The sequence below is a fragment of the Nilaparvata lugens genome, chromosome 2 (genome assembly GCF_014356525.2).
Source record: "Nilaparvata lugens isolate BPH chromosome 2, ASM1435652v1, whole genome shotgun sequence".
NCBI lineage: Eukaryota > Metazoa > Arthropoda > Insecta > Hemiptera > Delphacidae > Nilaparvata > Nilaparvata lugens.
In genome coordinates, this window is record NC_052505.1 from 43,867,095 (window position 1) to 43,887,137 (window position 20,043).

The window sequence follows — 20,043 nt, forward strand, 5'->3', positions numbered from 1 at the left end:
CAAGCTGTACCTGAGAGCTGGAAAGATTATAGAATAGGGAAAGTTAAGAGAGAGAAAGAGAAAGGATGCCGCAGTCTAGAAACTTCGGCGAGGACGAGCTCAAGCTGCACCTGAGTTCTCTAGGAAAAGGATTGGGCTTTTCCTACTTGGAATTACAGCAAGTCAGAAACTGCTAAGCGAATTTAAAATACAGGGCCACTCTATAGTATGAAAATTAATAAGGAAAATACATCCCTAGAAACTGAGATTACCTTATTACAGAAGAGGAAATGCACACAAGTGACCAGTCCTAACATACAGTTACCTGAATCACTGCAGAATTAAATACGGAGAATAGCAAACAAATTCCCGCACTAAACTTAAACGTCGTGAAGCGACAGAGTCGAGACTTAAGAATTAAGCCCTCAAAAATAATTTGCTTAAGAGCCCAGCTAAATTTCCCCACTCAACTGTTTGTAACACAAACTTGAGATCCCTTACAGGTTTCAAAACCAAGAATAACTCGTTCACCCCCAGTGATACGAATTCGGGAAAAATAGCTGTCAAGAAAGAAAAACCCACAAGGGAATTCTAACTCCGAGTTGTTCGGAACTCGACCTACAATATTCCACATTAACACAAGATAGAATAATAATTAGTGTCGGTAACGTCGTAAGGAGAGGAGATTCGCGACCCGATCTCACGCTCAACTACCGAACAACTGCTTTCTCCCAGGTCTTCTTGAAGCTGCACCGGGTCGCTGAAAATTAGGAGGCCGGGGGAAAAGAGCTTCCTGACCAATGAGAGTCTGAAAAGACGATCACGCCACTGGTCATGTGACAGGGTTTGACTCAGCTGCTCCTGATGCTAAGGGTGCAGCAAATGATGACAATGATAGTAATTGCTACACTAATTCAGGCCGGTAAACAATATTTCTATTCCAGAAATTTCATGAAGAACGATACCAACCCGACTCGGTAGCCGCTTATCGTTTAGATGATACGAATGCTGCTAATTTAAAGGGGTTGACGGCGATGGTGATGATGTGCATGTACACAACTGCAAATCTAACAAAATATATCCGGCAGTCGATCCTATTCCTATTCTAAAACAGAATAAATTCGCTAATTTTACACTATTCGACAGCTCTCCATCCGTCACAAAAATTCACTTTGTGACAATAATATTATAAGATGTACATAATCTTAACCTTTTCTGCTATTTTTCCATCCCAAATTGAATGTTTAACTATCTGGTAAAAATTTCCTCCCTTTTGCAATCTTCTTGTTATCTCATAATCCATTTTCCCATTATCTGCAATTTCACTACCCAAGTAGGCTACCTAAAATCCTATCATTTTTCAAAGGTTCTCCATTCAATATTTCCATCTCTTCCAAAGACCATTACTTCACTCTTCTCTCTGCTTATTTTTAGATCATATTTCTCCATAACACTGCTCCAAGCATCCAACTGTATCTGTACATCCTGAACTGTTCCTCCCCAAATCATCATATCATCTGCAAATATCATTTTCTTATCCCTTTCTCCAACTTTCTCTCTCACTTGTCGATTCATTCCCACCATAACTACATTGAATAAGGCTGGCGACAGAATACTTCCCTGTTTTAGGCCATTCCTCACTTCAAACCAGTCTGTATTACCACGCTGTGTTCTTACTCTGCATTTATATCTTCTATACATCTCTTTTATGTGCTAATATGGTTTTTTCTATAACAAAATTTTCCAATCCCTGCCACAACCCTTGTCTATCCACTGAATCATATGCTTTTTCTATATCTATGAATAGTAAAATAGTATTTTTATTAAATTCCCAACTCTTCTCCATCAGTTGTCATATTGCAAATATAAGATCTATCGTACTACGGCCAGGTCGAAAACCATATTGTCCCCACTCTGTTTTGATTCGATTTTTGTACCTATTCTGTTCAATACAATTCTCTCAAAAACGTTTTCGCACTGGCTCATCAACGTGATACCTCTATAATTCGTGCACGCTTTTTTACTTCCTTTTTTGAACAAAGGGATTATATCACCTTTCTTCCAATCCTCTGGTATTTCCTTGTTTTTCCAAATACATGTCAGAACCCGATACAACCAATTGGTTGCATTCCAATTGGTCCAGCTGCTCTTATCATATTCAGTGATGTTTCATCAGGGCCGGGTGCCTTCCCACTGGTCATTCTCTGGATTGCATCTTCAATTTCCTTCCAGCTGATACCACCCTGGTTTGTCTCCCACTGGTTGTTTCCTTCTTCCCCTATTTCTCCCTCATTGTTGTCTTCATCCAATCCATTTAGAAGTTTTCTGAAATATTTTTCCCATAATAGTTTGTGAAAACGTACTTCCTGGGGGTTCATCTCTTATGATAGAGTCCCACGTTGTGAAGCCATTATGTGAAATGGTAAACCTTTGCCCCACTTGTTGGGTGATATTATGTAAAATGGTAAATTTAGTATATATAAGAGCAGTTGCTAAAGTCCCTAATTTGCGAATAAATTCGCAAATAGTTAAGGCCGTCCGGCTCGCAAATTTGCTGGGTTCAAACCGCAGCTCTAGCTCAGTGGTAGATACATGAATTTTCCAAATATATTTAATCACCACAAGGTTCAATGACTGGTGATTAATAATTCTTACCGCTGCTTCTATGAAGTTCCTGAAGAATACCAATAAGGAAATCAAAAAGACAGTTGGTGACTGATTACCAGTAACCATGTATCCAACTGAAAATAATGAAGACCAACTATAGTTTTTTCTAGTTGATTTTTAAAACGCTCACCATGAATACAGGTATCCACCAATTTATCCTTCCGAAATTCCTTAGAACTTACAACGCCAGTTCTGGAAGCTCTCTGGATCCTTATATGATATAACAGGAACCTTATTAATATAATTATTAATATGTTCTTTCTGGCGAACTAGTATGACTATCATCAAAGGATGATAAGTACTGAATGCTCTTAATAAGATCAATATTAATTGATTCACTAATTTTATATGCTGCAGAATATTTTTTCTTGGTACTGTGACAGCCCAAACTATATATCACGAGATGAATTAGGATAAAATAAACTTCTATGATTTTGTATGCTGACATAAAACACAAAATATATTCCCATAAACAATATATATATAAAATATTCTTATATCTATAAATTTTCAATATATATAAATTCTTTTCTAATATTTGAATAATTATCACAAGGTTTACTGGCATTCACAATTGTGAGTTTTAACAATTATAAATATATTATATTTAATACTGATACTTGGATTTCCAGTCAATTCAGAATTCTACAATTTAAAACCTGTTTGGTCTGCAGATTTAATAGGACAAGCTTTGATCAATTAGCAAATAATAATTAATAAAATTGATATTTAAAAAATAAAATCTCAGGGTTTTTAATGAGTCCGTGCTGTACATGGAAGTAAGCTTCCTACATATATCAAATAAAATTCATAAAACGTTCTTATAAACTATATGATAGCACTCAACACGTTGCAAAATTTCCTTGATTCGAATTTATTTATATAGCGCTTTGATTAATTCCCCAACTCTTAACAAAAGGCCTTTATAAAACAAGCTCGTTTGATCTAACACTCACATTAATGATGTTCTTGACGGTCTTGTAGAATGAATTAATTATTTCCAATAATTAATTATGCAGGTCCTTTTCGTCTCGGCTGGGCTCGCATGTGGTCCAGATTTCTTATAGATTTCTTTCCGAATTAAAGATATATTTATGGGAATTGATTACAATTACGAACTCTTCAACATCACCGAGTTCACAGATAAATAAACATTAATTACAAATAGTTCACATTTAAAAAAAGGGATTGGCTTGATAATTTCAAAATTTAACAAGAAGGAAGAACACTAATTTCCATGTGACCTTGAGAGGTTGTGAATGAAAGTACTACATAATTTCGCTCCTGGGTTTTGGAAGATTTTGTGTTATAAATGAAAGGCTGAAAAGACATAACTTCACTAATCATGGGTTGCATCTAAATCGATCTGGCAAAGTAATCTTTTGTAATAGATTGGCAGAGCTGATTGAAAGCCGTTTGCAATCCTCTGGTTTAAAAACAGTCAAAAAAACAAATAACGATTTTTTAGTAAATTGGCTCAAAACAGGGAAAGGGAAATAGCTACAAATGCTAGAGATAGAGTAGCACAAGATGGTAAGGTTTTTAGTATTTATCATCAAAATATTCAGTATCTTCGCAACAAAATTGACAGATTAGAAGTATTTCTTAAACAGGAGGATCCTGACATTGTTATTTTCACAGAGCATGGCTTAAAAATAAAGGAAATAAATCAAGTTAGGATTCCAGGCTATTCACTGAGATCAGAATTTTGTAGAATAGCTCATAGAAGTGGTGGTGTATGTATATTCACTAGCAATGCTAAACATACCCAAACTTATGAACTGGATTTTGTTAAGAGATTTTCTGTTGAGATGGATTTAGAGGTGACGGGACTAAGGTTAAAAATTGATGATCGATTTGAGGTAGCAGTGTTAGGTATCTATAGGTCACCAAATGGAGACTGGCAAAAATTTTGTGAGCTGCTCCATACACTTTTGGAAATTACAACCGCTCGTTTCACAAATGTTATAGTAGTAGGAGATTTCAATACCGATTTTGCCAGGCAGGATAAAATGACAGAGGATATTAGAGATATTATTAATATGAATAATTTAGAAATTAAGGTCCACAAATATACAAGAGTAACTCGAACTTCACAGACAATTATTGATAATATCCTCACAAATATAGAAGGTTGTAATGTCAGGTTAGGTAGCTCAGATCTATCAGATCATAACTATCAAATTTTAGATGTTAAGTTGCAGGGCCAGAATCCAAGCAGAAAAAAAACTTTTGTGAAAGAAATTCAGCAATATGAGCTAGGAAATATAAATTGTTTGAAGCAGGAACTGCTTCAAGAAAATTGGAGTAGTGTTTATAACAGTTGTAACCTAAATTACAAATATAAGCAATTCATTGATACTCTAAGATTTCACATTAGTGTATGCTGTCCGATAAAAAAGTCAAAGTAAAAAGTAAATTAAACAAAGTAGATGAATGGATAACTGAAGATATCCTTACTCAAAGAAATATTGTTAGGGAAGCTTATGAGGAATTTAAATTAGTGAGGGATGTTCCGAGTGAGGTCAAATACAAATGTCTAAAGAAAAACTATGCAAAAGAAGTGAGGAAAGCTAAGTGTAAGAAAACAGCTGAAATATTAACAACTAGTACCAATTTTAACTCTGCTGTTTGGGAGGTAATTAATAGAAATAGGAGAGCAGCTCAAAAGGATACAGTTACTAATGTCCCTAGGATAATCGATGAACATGGAAATTATATGGATGATAGTATAGGCATTTGTAACTTTTTCAATAAATATTATCAACAGGTTGCATATAATCTCCAAAAGTCAATGAACACTAATACTTATAATACAACTGCATTAAATGCTGAGCCAATTGAAAAGGTATTTAAATTTCATCCATTATCAAGAGATGAGTTGTCAAGAATAATAAAAAATTTGAATAACAAAAAAACAGTAGGATTGGATGGGGTCTCAAGCAAAATTTTAAAAGAATGTGAAAATGAATTACTGGACCCTTTATTGCATCTCCTTAATACTTCACTAGAGCAGGGTATTTTCCCTGATGATCTGAAACAAGGAAAAATTTTGCCAATTTTCAAGAGCGGTGATTCTGAAAGAGTTGAAAATTATAGACCCATTAGTATTCTAAATGTAATAAGTAAAATTTTTGAAAGAGTAGTTTTAAATAGGTTATTGATGCACCTGGAAGAAATTAATTTCATATGTGATGAACAGCATGGGTTCCAGAAAGGGAAATCTACTAAGACTGCAATAGTATCCCTTGTTGAAAGACTAATAGATATAATAGATTCAGGTGAGAAGGCAGCCGCAATATTTCTTGATTTATCCAAAGCTTTTGATTGTGTGAACCATAGAATATTATTGGAAATACTAAAAACTGTAGGTGTGAATGGTATAGAACTAAAATGGTTTGAATCATATCTCATAGGTAGAAACCAGTGTGTTGAGCTTACCAAGGTGGATGGGAATGAAATAGTAAAAATTAAATCTCAAAAACTGGAGGTCCAGGCTGGAGTACCTCAAGGCTCAATTCTGGGTCCCTTACTGTTTCTGTTGTATGTGAACCAATTACCAAAAGAGTTAAAAGATCACAGAGCTCTGTTGTTTGCTGATGACACATCGCTTATCTTTAACAATTATTTATTAGATAGTCTAGAAATAAATGCTTTTACTGGAGTACAGTCAATTGTCCAATTCTTGAAGCAAAGGCAATTAACAATAAATAGTAAGAAATGTCAATTCCTACAATTCAAAAGTAAATATAATTCAGTAGAGGATAGAGAAATAAATGTGTTTGTAGAGGAAAATGAATTAGACCAAGAAGAGAAAGTAGCATTCTTGGGAATTTTATTGGACAGGAAATTAACATGGCATCCTTACATTGAGAGGATATGTAATAAGATATCATCTGGGGTATTTGTCCTGCGGCAGCTTGCTAGGCTGAATGATAAAAAACTACTGTTAACTGCTTACCATGGACTTATACTATCTCATATTAGGTATGCTATTTTAGTATGGGGTAATTCATCTCAACAAAATATGGACAGAGTGTTTAAGATTCAAAAGAAGGCACTCAGATGTATAGAGAAAGTGAATAGGTTAGACTCTTGTAGGCCTTTATTTAAAAAGCTTGGTCTATTAACTGTGCCATCTTTGTATGTATATGAAGTTGTAATGCATGTGAAAACGAGTGGTGTGATCCAGAATTCAGATGTTCATGAGTATAATACGCGAAACAGAGCAGATTATCATATAATGGGTCACAATAGTAGGTTATTTGAACAAAAACCAGATTATATTGGTAGGAAATTTTATAACAAGCTACCTCAAATCTTGAAAAGTAATGATGATTTGAAGATTTTCAAAAAACAAATGAAAAAATATTTAGTTGATAAAGCTTTTTATAGTGTACAAGAATTCCTTTCAAACCTAAACTAGGTTGAACTACTTAGTGTTAGAATTATTATGTAATAACATGACTTGTCTTATACTCCATGACTGGAGTCTTTAGGACGTAATCTAAAAAAAAAAAAAAAAAAAAAAAGGCATCTGATTCTTCTTTCTCTTATCCATCATAATTTCATAAAACATTTTACTATTTCCTTTAACGTCTTTTAATTTATTTACAAATCCATCCCATGCCTTTTCGTTTTCTTCTTCTATAACTTTTCTACACTTTCTCTTTTCATTATTATATGCACACTTGTCCTCGTCTGTCTTGGTTTTCCACCACTTTCTCCAGGCTTTGTTCTTATTTTTGACATCAATTGTACGTGCATTCCACCATACCGTTTCCTTATCTTTATTTTCACCGGATGTCCTGCCACATACTTTCTCTGCTGTGTCTACTAAAGCTCGTTTGAATTGCATCCACTCCTCCTCCACTCTTCCATTTTCTTTCTTTTTACTGCTATCAACCGTCTGTAGGCCTACTCCTCAGCTGTCCTTGTCCTTCAGCTTCCATTCCCTTATTCTGCATTGTCTTTTTTGTTGTTTCGGCCTTTCCATTTCGTTGCATTTCCACTGTGCCACAGGCATTTGGTGGTCGCCATCCATACTCACACAAGGTTTCACTATAACATGTATTAGATTTTTCCCCCAGTCCTGGTTCACTAGGAAATAGTCGACCACACTCTTATTTCTTCCATCCCAGCTATACCTAGTTATCATATGGCTCTCTCTTTTCTTGTACTAAGTGTTTGCAACTCTCATGACGTTCTTTTGACATAAATCAAGCAGTCTTTCTCCATCATCATTCCTTGTAACTCATAACTGAAATGCCCTATAACCTCTTCTGCTACTGCCCACAAGTGCAGTCTCCCATTACTACACCGACGTTGTGCAGACGACTTTAAATCTCAACTCTTCTTGAAATCTCTCTTTTTCCTCGTCGGTACATCCTAATTGTGAAGCATATATCTGTAGTATTCTCAGCCTTTTTGTTTTAAACTTGAAAGAAATCATTATTGATCCATCCGATACATATTGGACATCATCTAAATATACCAGCACTCTCTTCTCAACCATTACTGCAACTCCATTCCTTCTGCCTCTTTCATTTGGCATTCCAGAATGCTTTCCCATCACCCCTCAATTTTCTCTCTCCTTGTCCTCTCCACTTTTTCTCGCTCAATCCTAGCACTGCCAGCCTTCTCTCTTTCATCATATCTGTCAGCTCCTCCAGTTTACCTCTCAACGTTATAATATTCAGTATTCGTATTCTCAATTCGTTCAAAGTATTCCGTAATCCATTCTTTTGTTTAGCGTTTCCAATATTTCTATCCGCTAATCCAGTCCGGTTCCGAGGCTTGTTATTAGTTCTGAAAGTGATTTCTATCTTCACTATCGATTTGCTAGCCCTGACGTAGCTGCATTGGAGTACTATTTCGTTTGGCCCCTATCCATCGTCCTGTCCGGGCCACCCTCCTACACTAGTTGAACTACCGCCGGCATAGCTCTTTGGGTCATTGGGACACGCAAGCTCCACCACCACGACAAGGTAGAGCCGCCACCACCTCCACCACTCCCTAGGTGGAGTACAATATATTCTATATATTGTATAATACTACTATCACTTTCCTTTCACTTAATAGACTCCACAGCAACAAATACAGTTACCTTAGTTTACTATATGATCAATATTATTTTAAAATAGAACAAATAATTATTTGCCAAGTGAAAATATGTGATGCGTTGAGTATCGGAGTATAATTTTTGAGAAAATAAAACAAACTGGGTAGAAAACGACAAAATATTGTTTCTATATCTTATTATGAATGAAAATTTCTTGAGCAAATCAAATAGGTTATTTCTCTAAGTGAGAATATTCTATGAGCAGTAGAACGTAATTTTTGTGATAATAGAAATATTGTAACTGTGTTGAAATTGAAAAAATATTGTGTTTGTGTCTTTACATCACGAAAATTGTTATTTTATTAACAGCCCATCGAGCATGTAAAACTATAATTCAATAGAATCACAGTCAATATTATCTATCCTATGACTTCAGTAGTCTACTTTCCTTTTCTGAATAATTATGAAAGTGTAAATAAATTATTCTACTGAAATAATTCAATAGAATCACAGTCAATATTATCTATCCTATGACTTCAGTAGTCTACTTTCCTTTTCTGAATAATTATGGAAGTGTAAATAAATTATTCTACTGAAATACATAATTGTACATCTTGTTTGTGTTCAAAATCAAATCATACCCTGTTAAATTTTAACCGTGGTTAAATACCACGAGACCAATCAGAGAAGTATTTTTTTTTATTTTTCAAAAAAGCCTTCTCTTATTGATTCTTGTGGCATTTAATCATGACTAAATTTAACAGGATCTTGTGCAACAGGGTCACAGAGAATAAACTAGGATAACCTACAGCTGTTAGTGATGGTATCTTTGGGATAACCAAACTTTTTTCCAAACTACTTTAAACTGATAATGTCATTAAGGTATGCATTCAGCTGTCGTAAAAGAAATAGCGGTAACTTTATATTATGAAATGCTTATAACATGTAATCTCCAAAGATGTGATTGTATTATTTCCAAATGAAACATACTAGGCTATTATACTTTTCAATTTCAAACGTGAAGAAAATAATAATTTATCGAATAATCTAGTGATTTTGAATCATCTAGTAGTCCAGGCAATGAATGCTCAAAAGAGGGTATAGAGGGAAAAGTTTGGAAGACAATTTTTGACACCGCAGTTCTGTTTAGGGTAGTATGGAGGTAAACATATCAAAAGTCCCCACCCCTACCCCTTGTGCTAAGGGGGCGGGGGTGGTTCAAAGGTACCATTTTTTTTGTGTCTCGCATATAACTCAAAAACCATGTAATTTATTTTATCGTTTTTGCAGGTATGACTCCACTATTAACGGCAGCAGATAGAACAAAAGAAAATCTTGTGTGTTTCCTTGTCGATAGACCTGAAGTTTCACTTAGGGAGAAAATTGATGCGCTGGAGCTTTTAGGAGCATCCTATGCCAACAATAGTCGGAATTATTCCTTGGAGTTGTCACATCATTATCTGGTTAAAACTATGGAACTCAGGTTAGCCTGTTTTTGATACTTTCTTACCTATCATATTATTTAATGATAAATAAGTGACATCGCTCATATTGAATTCTAAATTTTATTCATTTTGCATATCACTATTTCATCATATTATATAATCTTGTAGCACTCTTGAACTTTGTTCAACTCCTCCAGTTGAAACCCTTTAACAAGGTTTTTCTGCTCAGAACATCTTCAAGAGTCGTTAACAAATACGGTCTTTGTAACATACCATCAGGAGTCTATATAGTATGATAAAATAATAACAGTAGTCAGCTGGTTATTAGAATAGGATAGTATTAGAGTATCTATATAATAATAATAATGATAATATCGAGTGACCTGGCTGGCTCAGGTCTGGTGTCAGAGTTTTCAGGTCGCAACTGATCGATTTCAGGGCCTCTGACATGACCTAAAGACTGCTTTTTAGGCAGCCGGGACCGACGGCTTAACGTGTCCATCCGAAACACGGGAGTGGCCCGAGATAAATATCTGCCCGGGCCGGGATTTGAACCCGGGCCTCTGAATCATAAAGCCAGCATCTGATCCACTCGACTACGGCCACTCCATCTATATAATAAGAGAGAGTAGGGTTGTGTTTGTTTGTGTTCGTTTATTCGTTTGTTCGCATCAAAACATGTCAACTTGTGGATTGCATACCGGAAAAACGGGAATGATTTAGATCTCCAAATTTTGCACATAGATTCTAAAAATATCAATCTCGTGCACCTGGAAGCCCAAATTTTAATTTTCCTTCTAGATTTTTCAAAATGAATGTTTAAATTTCATTAATGATACATTCGATTCATTAAGAAATCACCAAATCATATGGTCGAAATTAAAAAAGGAACATCTGTTTCTATATTGCTTTCTACCTGAAAAACATAGTTTTGAAACTTCGTTTTCCTGATGCAATGTTTAGGCCTACACATGGCATGGATTATTTATTAATTTTTCAGCTAGAACAATTTTTGAGACAAAGTGCTAAATAAACGTCTACAGTTTCATCAATGCTGTATCGGCAATATGAAAACGCATGCAGTTAATATGTCTTTGAATGAAGGTGTTGTTATTTACATAAAGAAATTATATTCTTCCATTTTTATTTAACTAAAATTTCAAAATTATTCGAGCCCTGATAGAATGACTGACTCACTGTGCAGTCAGTCGAAAATTTTAATATTGAAATGAGGGGTATTTTGGCAAGCTGAGCAAAAACTAAGGTCATATGCACCTTTTCGTTTTATCTTCAAATGAAAAATGAGTTTTGTGGGTTGTCAAAACTCCCTCTGAGAGGGAAACTATTCAAATTATCCTATCTTTTAGTAAAATAACAATGATCATCCATCCATGAAGCATCTTCTATACTATAATAAAAGAAATAACTCGATTATAAACGTAGCCTATACAGGTGTAAAGTATAGGAAAATTATGTTTGACGCATTATCACGTCAGAACTACTGGACTGATTAACTTGAAATTTTGCATATAGATTCTTGCTTAACCGAGGGTGGTTATAGACCAATTTTAAATTCTTCAAGATTTGATTACATCAAGTTTTCAGTTTGTCAAGTTTTCAATTATTTGTCATGCTTCCAGTTTGTATGGAAGCTGCAGAAGATTTCACTTAAAAGGGAAATTAGAAGATAGTATGATTGGGGATCCTTTTCGAATGATAAAAACAGGTTTTCCGTCACACCCAAATTTTTTCCGCCATTTTGAATCAACTTCTTTTTCTAATTGAAAGGTGGTCATACTGATTTACTTGAAATGCAGCTTATAAATTCTTAATCAACCGAGGATTCTTATAGGCCTATTTTGAATTCTTCTAGATTTCATTACGTCAAGTTTTAAGAAAGACCCTTGCGAAGCACAGGTTACCTGCTAGTTAGCTTATATTTTATCATGCAACGTATAAAATCCGATCCATGAACCTACTCAGTTTAAACTCACACTATATAGTTTAAGTAAAATAAGTTGACTTGATTCTCCATTCGAAGAAATTACAGGGTGACCAAATCGTGTAAAATTGAAACTTTCTCAAATTTTTAATTTAACGTCAGAATTGGATGTAGAATATCATCCCAGTAGTACTGAAAAGGTTTTAGGGTTGAAGGATTAAAATATGTTTCCAATTTAATCAAAAAAGTTAAATTTCCTTTTAATCCTTCAACCCTAAAACTTTTCTAGCACTACTGGAATATCGGGGATGATATTCTACTTCCAATTCTGACGTTAAATTGAAAATTTGAGAAAGTGTCAGTTTTACACGATTTGGCAACCCTTTAATTTCTTCGAATGGAGAGCCAAGTCTCAACTTACTTAAACAGACTATATTTCACTCTCAAATTAATATAAAAAACCGTAAAAATTCTAGATAAATTGATACTTAAAACCTAACCTCTTCAAGTCTGGCCTTTTCAATTTCATTTCATTATCGATTTAGGGCCGGTTGGCTAAGCTCTAGACTTTAAACAGATGGAGTCAGAAAATTGGTTTTCCGAAACGGGGCGTAGTCGTAGTTTTTATGATAATCTTAATTTTCTCATTTCTATAATTGGAAACGTTTTTCCTTGACGAAATGAAACATTCCCAATTAATTCAAAATAGCTGAAACTTTAAACTAGTTTCTCTTTATTTTATTTTGGGTTCAATGTTTTAGTTTTATGAAATTTTATTTAAACGTTGACTACGACTACGCCCCGTTCCGTAAGCTAATTTTCTGACTCCAGTTTAAAGTCTAGAACTTAGCTTAATCCCGAGCTCGGAAACCGGCCCTTAGTTTACAATATGTTTCAATCATAAAGTTGGAGTGGCCGTAGCCGAGTGGATCAGATGCTGGCTTTGTGATTCAGAGGCCCGGGTTCAAATCCCGGCCCGGGCAAGATATTTATCTCGGGCCACTCCCGTGTATCGGATGGACACGTTAAGCCGTCGGTCCCGGCTGCCTAAAAAGTAGTCGTTAGGTCATGTCAGAGGCCCTGAAATTGATCAGTTGCGACCTGAAAACTCTGACACCAGACCTGAGCCAGCCAGGTCACTCGATATTATTATTATTATTATATCATAAAGTTTAAATACTTGAGCGATTTCCATTTCTAACACATCCTGATCTTTAAAAAAATGTTCATATCTTTGGTACCTAAGTATTATTTGACTATTTATCATATATTTAATTGCTCAAATAATAAGATGTGTTCAAATCTGAATAAACAAAATTTCAATTTCAATATGTCATCTGATTCGATGCCACTTTAAACCAAATTACTTTGATTTCCATTCGAATTCAATTACTGATATTAATCCAAATTTAGGGATAGAAATATCAAATGTTTTGTCCGTTTTAACTCTTCCAATATAATTTTAATGATGAGTGTTTTTGTACAAATGGATGAATATATTCAAATTTTAAATGAATAAATGATTTATGAATGTGTAATGTGATTTTAGGTGGATGACGAAAATCCGATATGATTTTAGGTACCTGGATGATGAAAATCCGATGTGATTTTAGGTACCTGGATGATGAGAATCCGATACTGAAGCCGGAAGTCGAGCCGATACATGCTTACGACAACTGGCAGGAGTCTCAAACGCTTCAGCAGCTGGAATCGATTCGTTCGAACAGCGAGGCGCTACACATGGAGTCGCTGGTGATACGAGAGCGAATCCTGGGCCAGTGCAACCCGGAAGTGCCTCACTCTGTGATCTACCGCGGCGCCGTCTTCGCTGACAATGCTCGCTTCGACCGCTGCCTCGACCTGTGGCTGCATGCGCTCCATCTCTGTCAGATCAACCATGCGTCTGTTTACAAGGATCTCTTGAGGTTTGGTCAGGTCAGTTTAGTTCCAAGTCCTTTGATCACTCTTTGTTATTCACAGCCTATAAAGTCTACTGTAATGGACGTTCATCAATTATTCATCTTCATAGTGAGATTTCTCTAAACAGTCAGCATACCTTTTAAATAGCATCAAAGCTTCCCATTCAACCAATATTGAAGTTTGAAGTTAGTTCTACAATAGAGAAAAGAATAACATAAGTAGATATTCCGCATGGTATAGGCATAGGGGGGCATTTATGTTCCAATTTTCACTGTCAACTCAAACTGATAGTCCCAGTTACTTCTCTTCCGTGAAACTATGTGATGATGCTGGTAGTCTCTAATACTGTGCCGTTCTTACACACTCACCCCAACAAAACAGTAATAATAGACACAGTAGTAGACATAAACGGCTTAAGTAAACAAAAAAATCGGCTTGAAATTTGAAAATAAACGACCTATACCATGGGATATCTACTTGTGCTATTTTTACTCTATGATTTTACTAAAGTGAATGGATGGATTTTTCAGCAATATCAATAACCTATCAATCTACAAGGTGCGCCAGGGAAACTTACTTATTTGAAAGGTCAATGAAAACAAAAGTACTTTAGTTATTGGTTTAATCTTTTTTTTATGAGAATACAATTACTCAATTTTTTTCATGCAGTCTTGAAAATGACAACAGATCAATGGCGACCACCATTGATAATACACTAATGAAGTCGATTTTTGACATTTGTATCCACTCGTTGCAGTATATCAATCGGTATGAAAGAAAGGCGTCGCTAATGTTGTTCTTGAGGTGTGCTATGGTCCGTGGTCGATCGACATGAACCAGGGATTTCAAATAACCCCATAAAAAATCCCATGAACCTTTTCACTGAAAAAAATGCCGGGTCTTCAGGCAGGTTGTCAATCAGCATATCACATGCATCATGGCGCCAAAATCGCGTTCAGTCTATTCTTGAACAACAGCCAATTTATAGGAATGAAATTGAAGGTCTTCATGGAAAATTCGTCGAACAGTGGAGTCAGAAATTGTCATGGCAGCTGCGTGTTTGTTACAACAACAAGTAATCGACCATTAGAAAAGATGCTATCAACTGCGAAGGCCCGCTGCTTTCTAGACTAGAGCATGATGGCTACTTACTTATGGGAGGATAAACTTGAGAACTTTCCCCTTTAGATGCGCCCCTCCTGCCCCTTTACATGACCAATTCACCGCGCGGGATTTTTTCAAATAAGTAAGTTCCTCTGGCGCACCTTATACTTATTTTACAAGTTGCTCCTTAACGTAGGTATATTATACTTATTTTACAAGTTGTTAGCTAAGCATGGTTTTGTTACATATTGCATTTATATTCATAAATATGGCTCAGAATATTTCGTAGAACAGCCAAGTGGATATTTTGCTCTCTACCATATGATACACCAAGTTTAGCGATATATAGATTAGGATCACTTGATACTTTCAAGGTCAGTTTGTTTCAAACAGATCTCAAGCTATTAATATAAAAATCTACTTGAAGGAACCTCTATATGTTACCTTATCGTGTATCAATAATTTGAACAAATTCAAATACAGATCAACTAATTGACACATTCGAGCTAATTGCTAAAAGATTTGCTTGGAAGTTGCCAAATCGCTATCCCCCATATTCTTTATTAAACTGGTATCCCATATAATTTATAAAATAAGGGTTAAAAAATCACATTCAAATCCCCTATCATCTTTTTTTTATTGAACTGGTATTGAAGAGACCTCAAGTTACAAATACATTAATAGGATTAAAATTATTATATAATGTTTCAATTAAAAAAAACTTGAAATATGACTATTGACAGAAACAAAATGATCTGACATCAATGATCCTACTATTAAAATGAAAATCTTGTGGAATAATGTTTATTGATATTCATAAACGAATGAAATGAGAGTATCCAATATTATTTTAATGTCTTTGGAAGCATAGACTATCCACATAATAGGCGTTGGTCAAATCAATATTTTGTTTAAAAATCAATTATTTTCCTTGCACTAACTGAAGTGGAAATTTGCTATAAATACTGTTTGGTCCATGTTTTTTCAAATTCATTTTTCAAGTGTTTTTTCAAGGACTGATCAAGAAGCACTATTAAGCTGCGTTTACACCAAAGCTATTAACAACATGTTTATTTCTCCGTCCTTATGGATTCTATTAGATTGAACATAACTTATCATACACATGATGAACATATGTGTTTCTCAAGTTCCGTTCAATCTAATAGGATCTATAAGGACGGAAAAATAAACATTTTGTCAATAACTTTGGTGTGAACGCAGCTTTACTCCCATATTCCTATTGTATCTGTTGTTTAGAGACTTACTGCTCGCAGATTTATCATATTCAAATATGAATTATTAATTGCAGGTGTTCTGCCAGATGGTTCATCTTGGTGTCGATATTAGTTTTTACTACATAGAGAAAGTTTTAGAGGCGGCAGCACTAGAACTAGAAAGGAACAAAGAAAAATTGCTAACTTGCACGTCTAATGAAGAAGCTCAATTGAGGGTGAGCATGATTACTCAATTTTATTGCATTTTATTATATTGTGACATGGGTAGAATTTAATTATTAATAAGTACTTAGATTAGTACATAGATTAAGTACTTATTTTATTGGTTGATTTTTTGGGTTTACTTAATGAGTAAGTAGTATTATTGCAGCGACAATAAGATTCTGCTAACTTATGTCTATACGACCCTGAGAACCAACAGATTCAGGGATATTTGCGAGTTCTCACGGATGTGACAGCTCCATGAGGCAAGGAAACGGCGGAGACAGGTTTGGTAGCCTGTAGATATTCTCACAGAGGAATATTGCAGACCTGGCAAGAACCTGCTTGCCGAATCTCGTGAAAACCGACTCTTCCACAAGCAGCACTTATACCTCCTGGCACACTGACGTGGAGAGGGGGAAGTTATCCGGACGGAATCCAGTCTTAAAACAACCGAGTTACTAAGCGCATCAAAAACCATATTGCAAAAAGTAAAGTTAGTTAGAAATAATTATCCGGCATCATGATAAGCATGAGCGTCTTGTGTTTTGGGATTACGGTGGGAGTGAGTGCCAAAATTTTTACATAGATTGCAGGATTTCTAGCTTCTTATAAAACTTTTCACTCGACCGAGACCCTAATTTGTAATCATTTGTTGTAGTAAAATTTATAAAGTTAGCAGAATCTTATTGGCAGGTAGTTTCAGTAGGAATAATACTTTGATTAAATGTACAGCTTATTTCGTTCTTAAAATGTTTATCAAGTTCCCATGGCTCCTTTAAAGTAATAATTAGATATCTTATTTATTTATTACATTCCACAATCACAATATCAAATTAATGATTGGGAGAGAATTATCAGGATAAAAACAAATTTGTTTCTCTCCCTAATTTTGATAAAAATAGTCCAATCTTCTATTGGACTAAAATCTTCTACCCTCATCAGGGGCGGTTAAAATATTGTTTTCTCCTGGAAAGGAGAGTGACAAATGAATGAAAGTAAAGTTTAAATTTGAAGCTGAGATCCACCATTTTCTCCTTTAAAACAATAATTCATATTTGGACATAGGGAATGCATGGGATTCGTAATTACTAACAACTAATTAAAGCAGGATTTCCACAATTAAAAATGTGATGGTACTCATTTAACAGTTTTCATTCAGAAGCACCATCCTTCCCCAGGTTAAATGTAAATTTTTATCGCGAATTCCACAAAACACCACTACTGGCGATTCTGTCATATATAAAATTCTCTAACAACGTGCATGCAGCGATTAGATATTTCTCACAAATATCCTCATTCTCAACGGAATTTCTGAGACCCCGTAGCGAAGCACGGGTAACCTGCTAGTATTTCACGTGATTTTTCCTATCACGTGTTTCCTATCTATAGTAGTAGATCATGTATATCAGGGGTTCCCAACAAGATTTTTAAAGTGCACCCTCATCCATTTATTATAGTTACACGGACCCCCCTACTTCTTAAACTCACAGTTGATAATTTAATTCTATAAGAAAAAGTTGAAATTTCGAGAAAAGAATAGTTTTTTAATATTATCATTATTTGAATAACGTGAAAATAAGTAAGCGGTTATAATTTTAAAAAATCTGGTGTGGTACACTCACACAACTTTCCTTGCTCATTGATCTATAAGCCTCATTCTTAAAAGAGGATAATTTCGGGGAATAACATTATGCCGATTGGCGGCTAAATAATTAAAACTATGATTATACTACTGTTATTGTTTTCAGAGTACATTTTCCTTTGTTTGAATTATGAAATTTGAGGATTTTTTAAAAGTTGTCAAAACAGCTGTTCTACAAATAAAATATCGACATGTGTTCTTTTGAATAAACTGCTCTACCTACCTACCTCACGCACGAGAAGGAGGTTACAAAGTAAATTTCTCAAGGATGGGGTGGACCCCCTGTTAGTTTCCCAGGGAGGATGCCAGTTGCTAGAGCTGATAAATAACTATACAGGGTATGAATTTGAAAAAAATCGATCAAGTCATTTTTGAGAAAATCGTGATAGAAATTTAACAAAATTCATTATTCTCAGGAATATTACGGAGCTCCTGCAATTTTCCCAGAAATGAGACTCATGTCAGTTGATAGGGCTTATAAATAGCTATCTAGGGTATAAATTTGAAGAAAATCGTTAGAGCCGTTTTCGAGAAAACCGTGAAAAATATGGTTTTTCAACCATTATCCGCCATTTTGAATTGAATTTTATTGAATTTCTTATTGTCGGATCCTCATGGTATAAGGACCTTAAGTTCAAAATTTCAAGTCAATCGGTTAATTAGGAATGGAGTTATCGTGTTCACAGACACACACACACACACACAGACCAACACCCAAAAATCATGTTTTTGGACTCAGGGGACCTTGAAACGTATAGAAAACATGAAATTAGGGTACCTTAAATTTTTTTGGAAAGCAATACTTTCCTCACCTATGGTAATAGGGAAAGGAAAGTAAAAAACACAATGGTCATGATTTGTTTGCATTCATAATAATTTTTGTGTTATTGCAGTGTTATAGTCAAGTCAGTGAGGAAATCGTTTTACTAACTTGGTTTCTATAACGATAATACGATCCTTGTCCCTCAGTTCAAATAAGTTGTGGAAATGAAGAGGACTGGGTCCAATGAGGAATCATAACTGTGTCATGATAATTTTTCACTTCTTCAATGAAATAAGTTGAATTTGTTTTTCTAGTTCTTAATTCCTGAGATTTCAGGCTCCAAACTTTACACATTCAAGTCGAGTCGATCCCTAAACTTGTTTTTCATGAAACATATTGATGAAAATGCTTGTTCACAACGGTAAGTCGTTGCAAACGGAAGAATTCATTTCAAGTTCTTTATAGTCCTTACGTGCTGTTGCCCAAAAGTCTACAAGCAAGTTACCATAAAAATGGTTTTTCATTTCAATGCAGCTAGATAAATCCACAAGTTGATCTTGTTCTTCTTCTGAGAGACCGCGAATCTCATCTATGTTTTGACAGCAGAAAGGGCTTCGAACCCAACTATCATCTGGGGCCAAAACTATCATCAGGAAAATATTCCCTAAAACTGATAGCTAAGCTGCATAAATGGTCCGTTTTATAATGAATAACTTTATAAATTTCCGGGGGGGGGGTGTATTTCTGTCCCCTCTCCAGAAATCAAGCGTTCCGGGGCTGAAAAATTTAGCACTAAGCTTACAGCTCTGGTAATAGTCAACAAGATTTGAAAGCACTAGGCACACAAGTTGGACAGCCAGCGCTCAATTTCAGTCTAGCTGTCTCTTTTCTATGAACGTAAATAACAAGAGACCTGTTTGTCGTACAGAAAAAAGTTGTAAAAAAATTTAGATCAGTTATTTATCTAAACTTTCTTGATTTTGAAACTTTCTCACCTTGAAAATAAAAAAGTTTCTTGATTAGGTTTGTATCAATGTCGTATCACAAAATTTTTGAAACATTATTGGTTAAATCCACTTAT

General features: G+C 35.0%; 1 protein-coding gene across 1 annotated transcript in view; it reads left to right on the forward strand.

The window, feature by feature from the left end:
• LOC111050006 (protein fem-1 homolog B) overlaps nt 1-20,043 on the forward strand; it is a 70,001-nt gene that overhangs the window by 26,390 nt on the left and 23,568 nt on the right. The window contains exons 5-7 of the mRNA XM_039421271.1: nt 9,998-10,190; nt 13,708-14,029; nt 16,428-16,568. Of these exons, the coding sequence (XP_039277205.1) occupies nt 9,998-10,190; nt 13,708-14,029; nt 16,428-16,568 (656 nt within the window). The remainder of the gene's footprint in view (nt 1-9,997; nt 10,191-13,707; nt 14,030-16,427; nt 16,569-20,043) is intronic.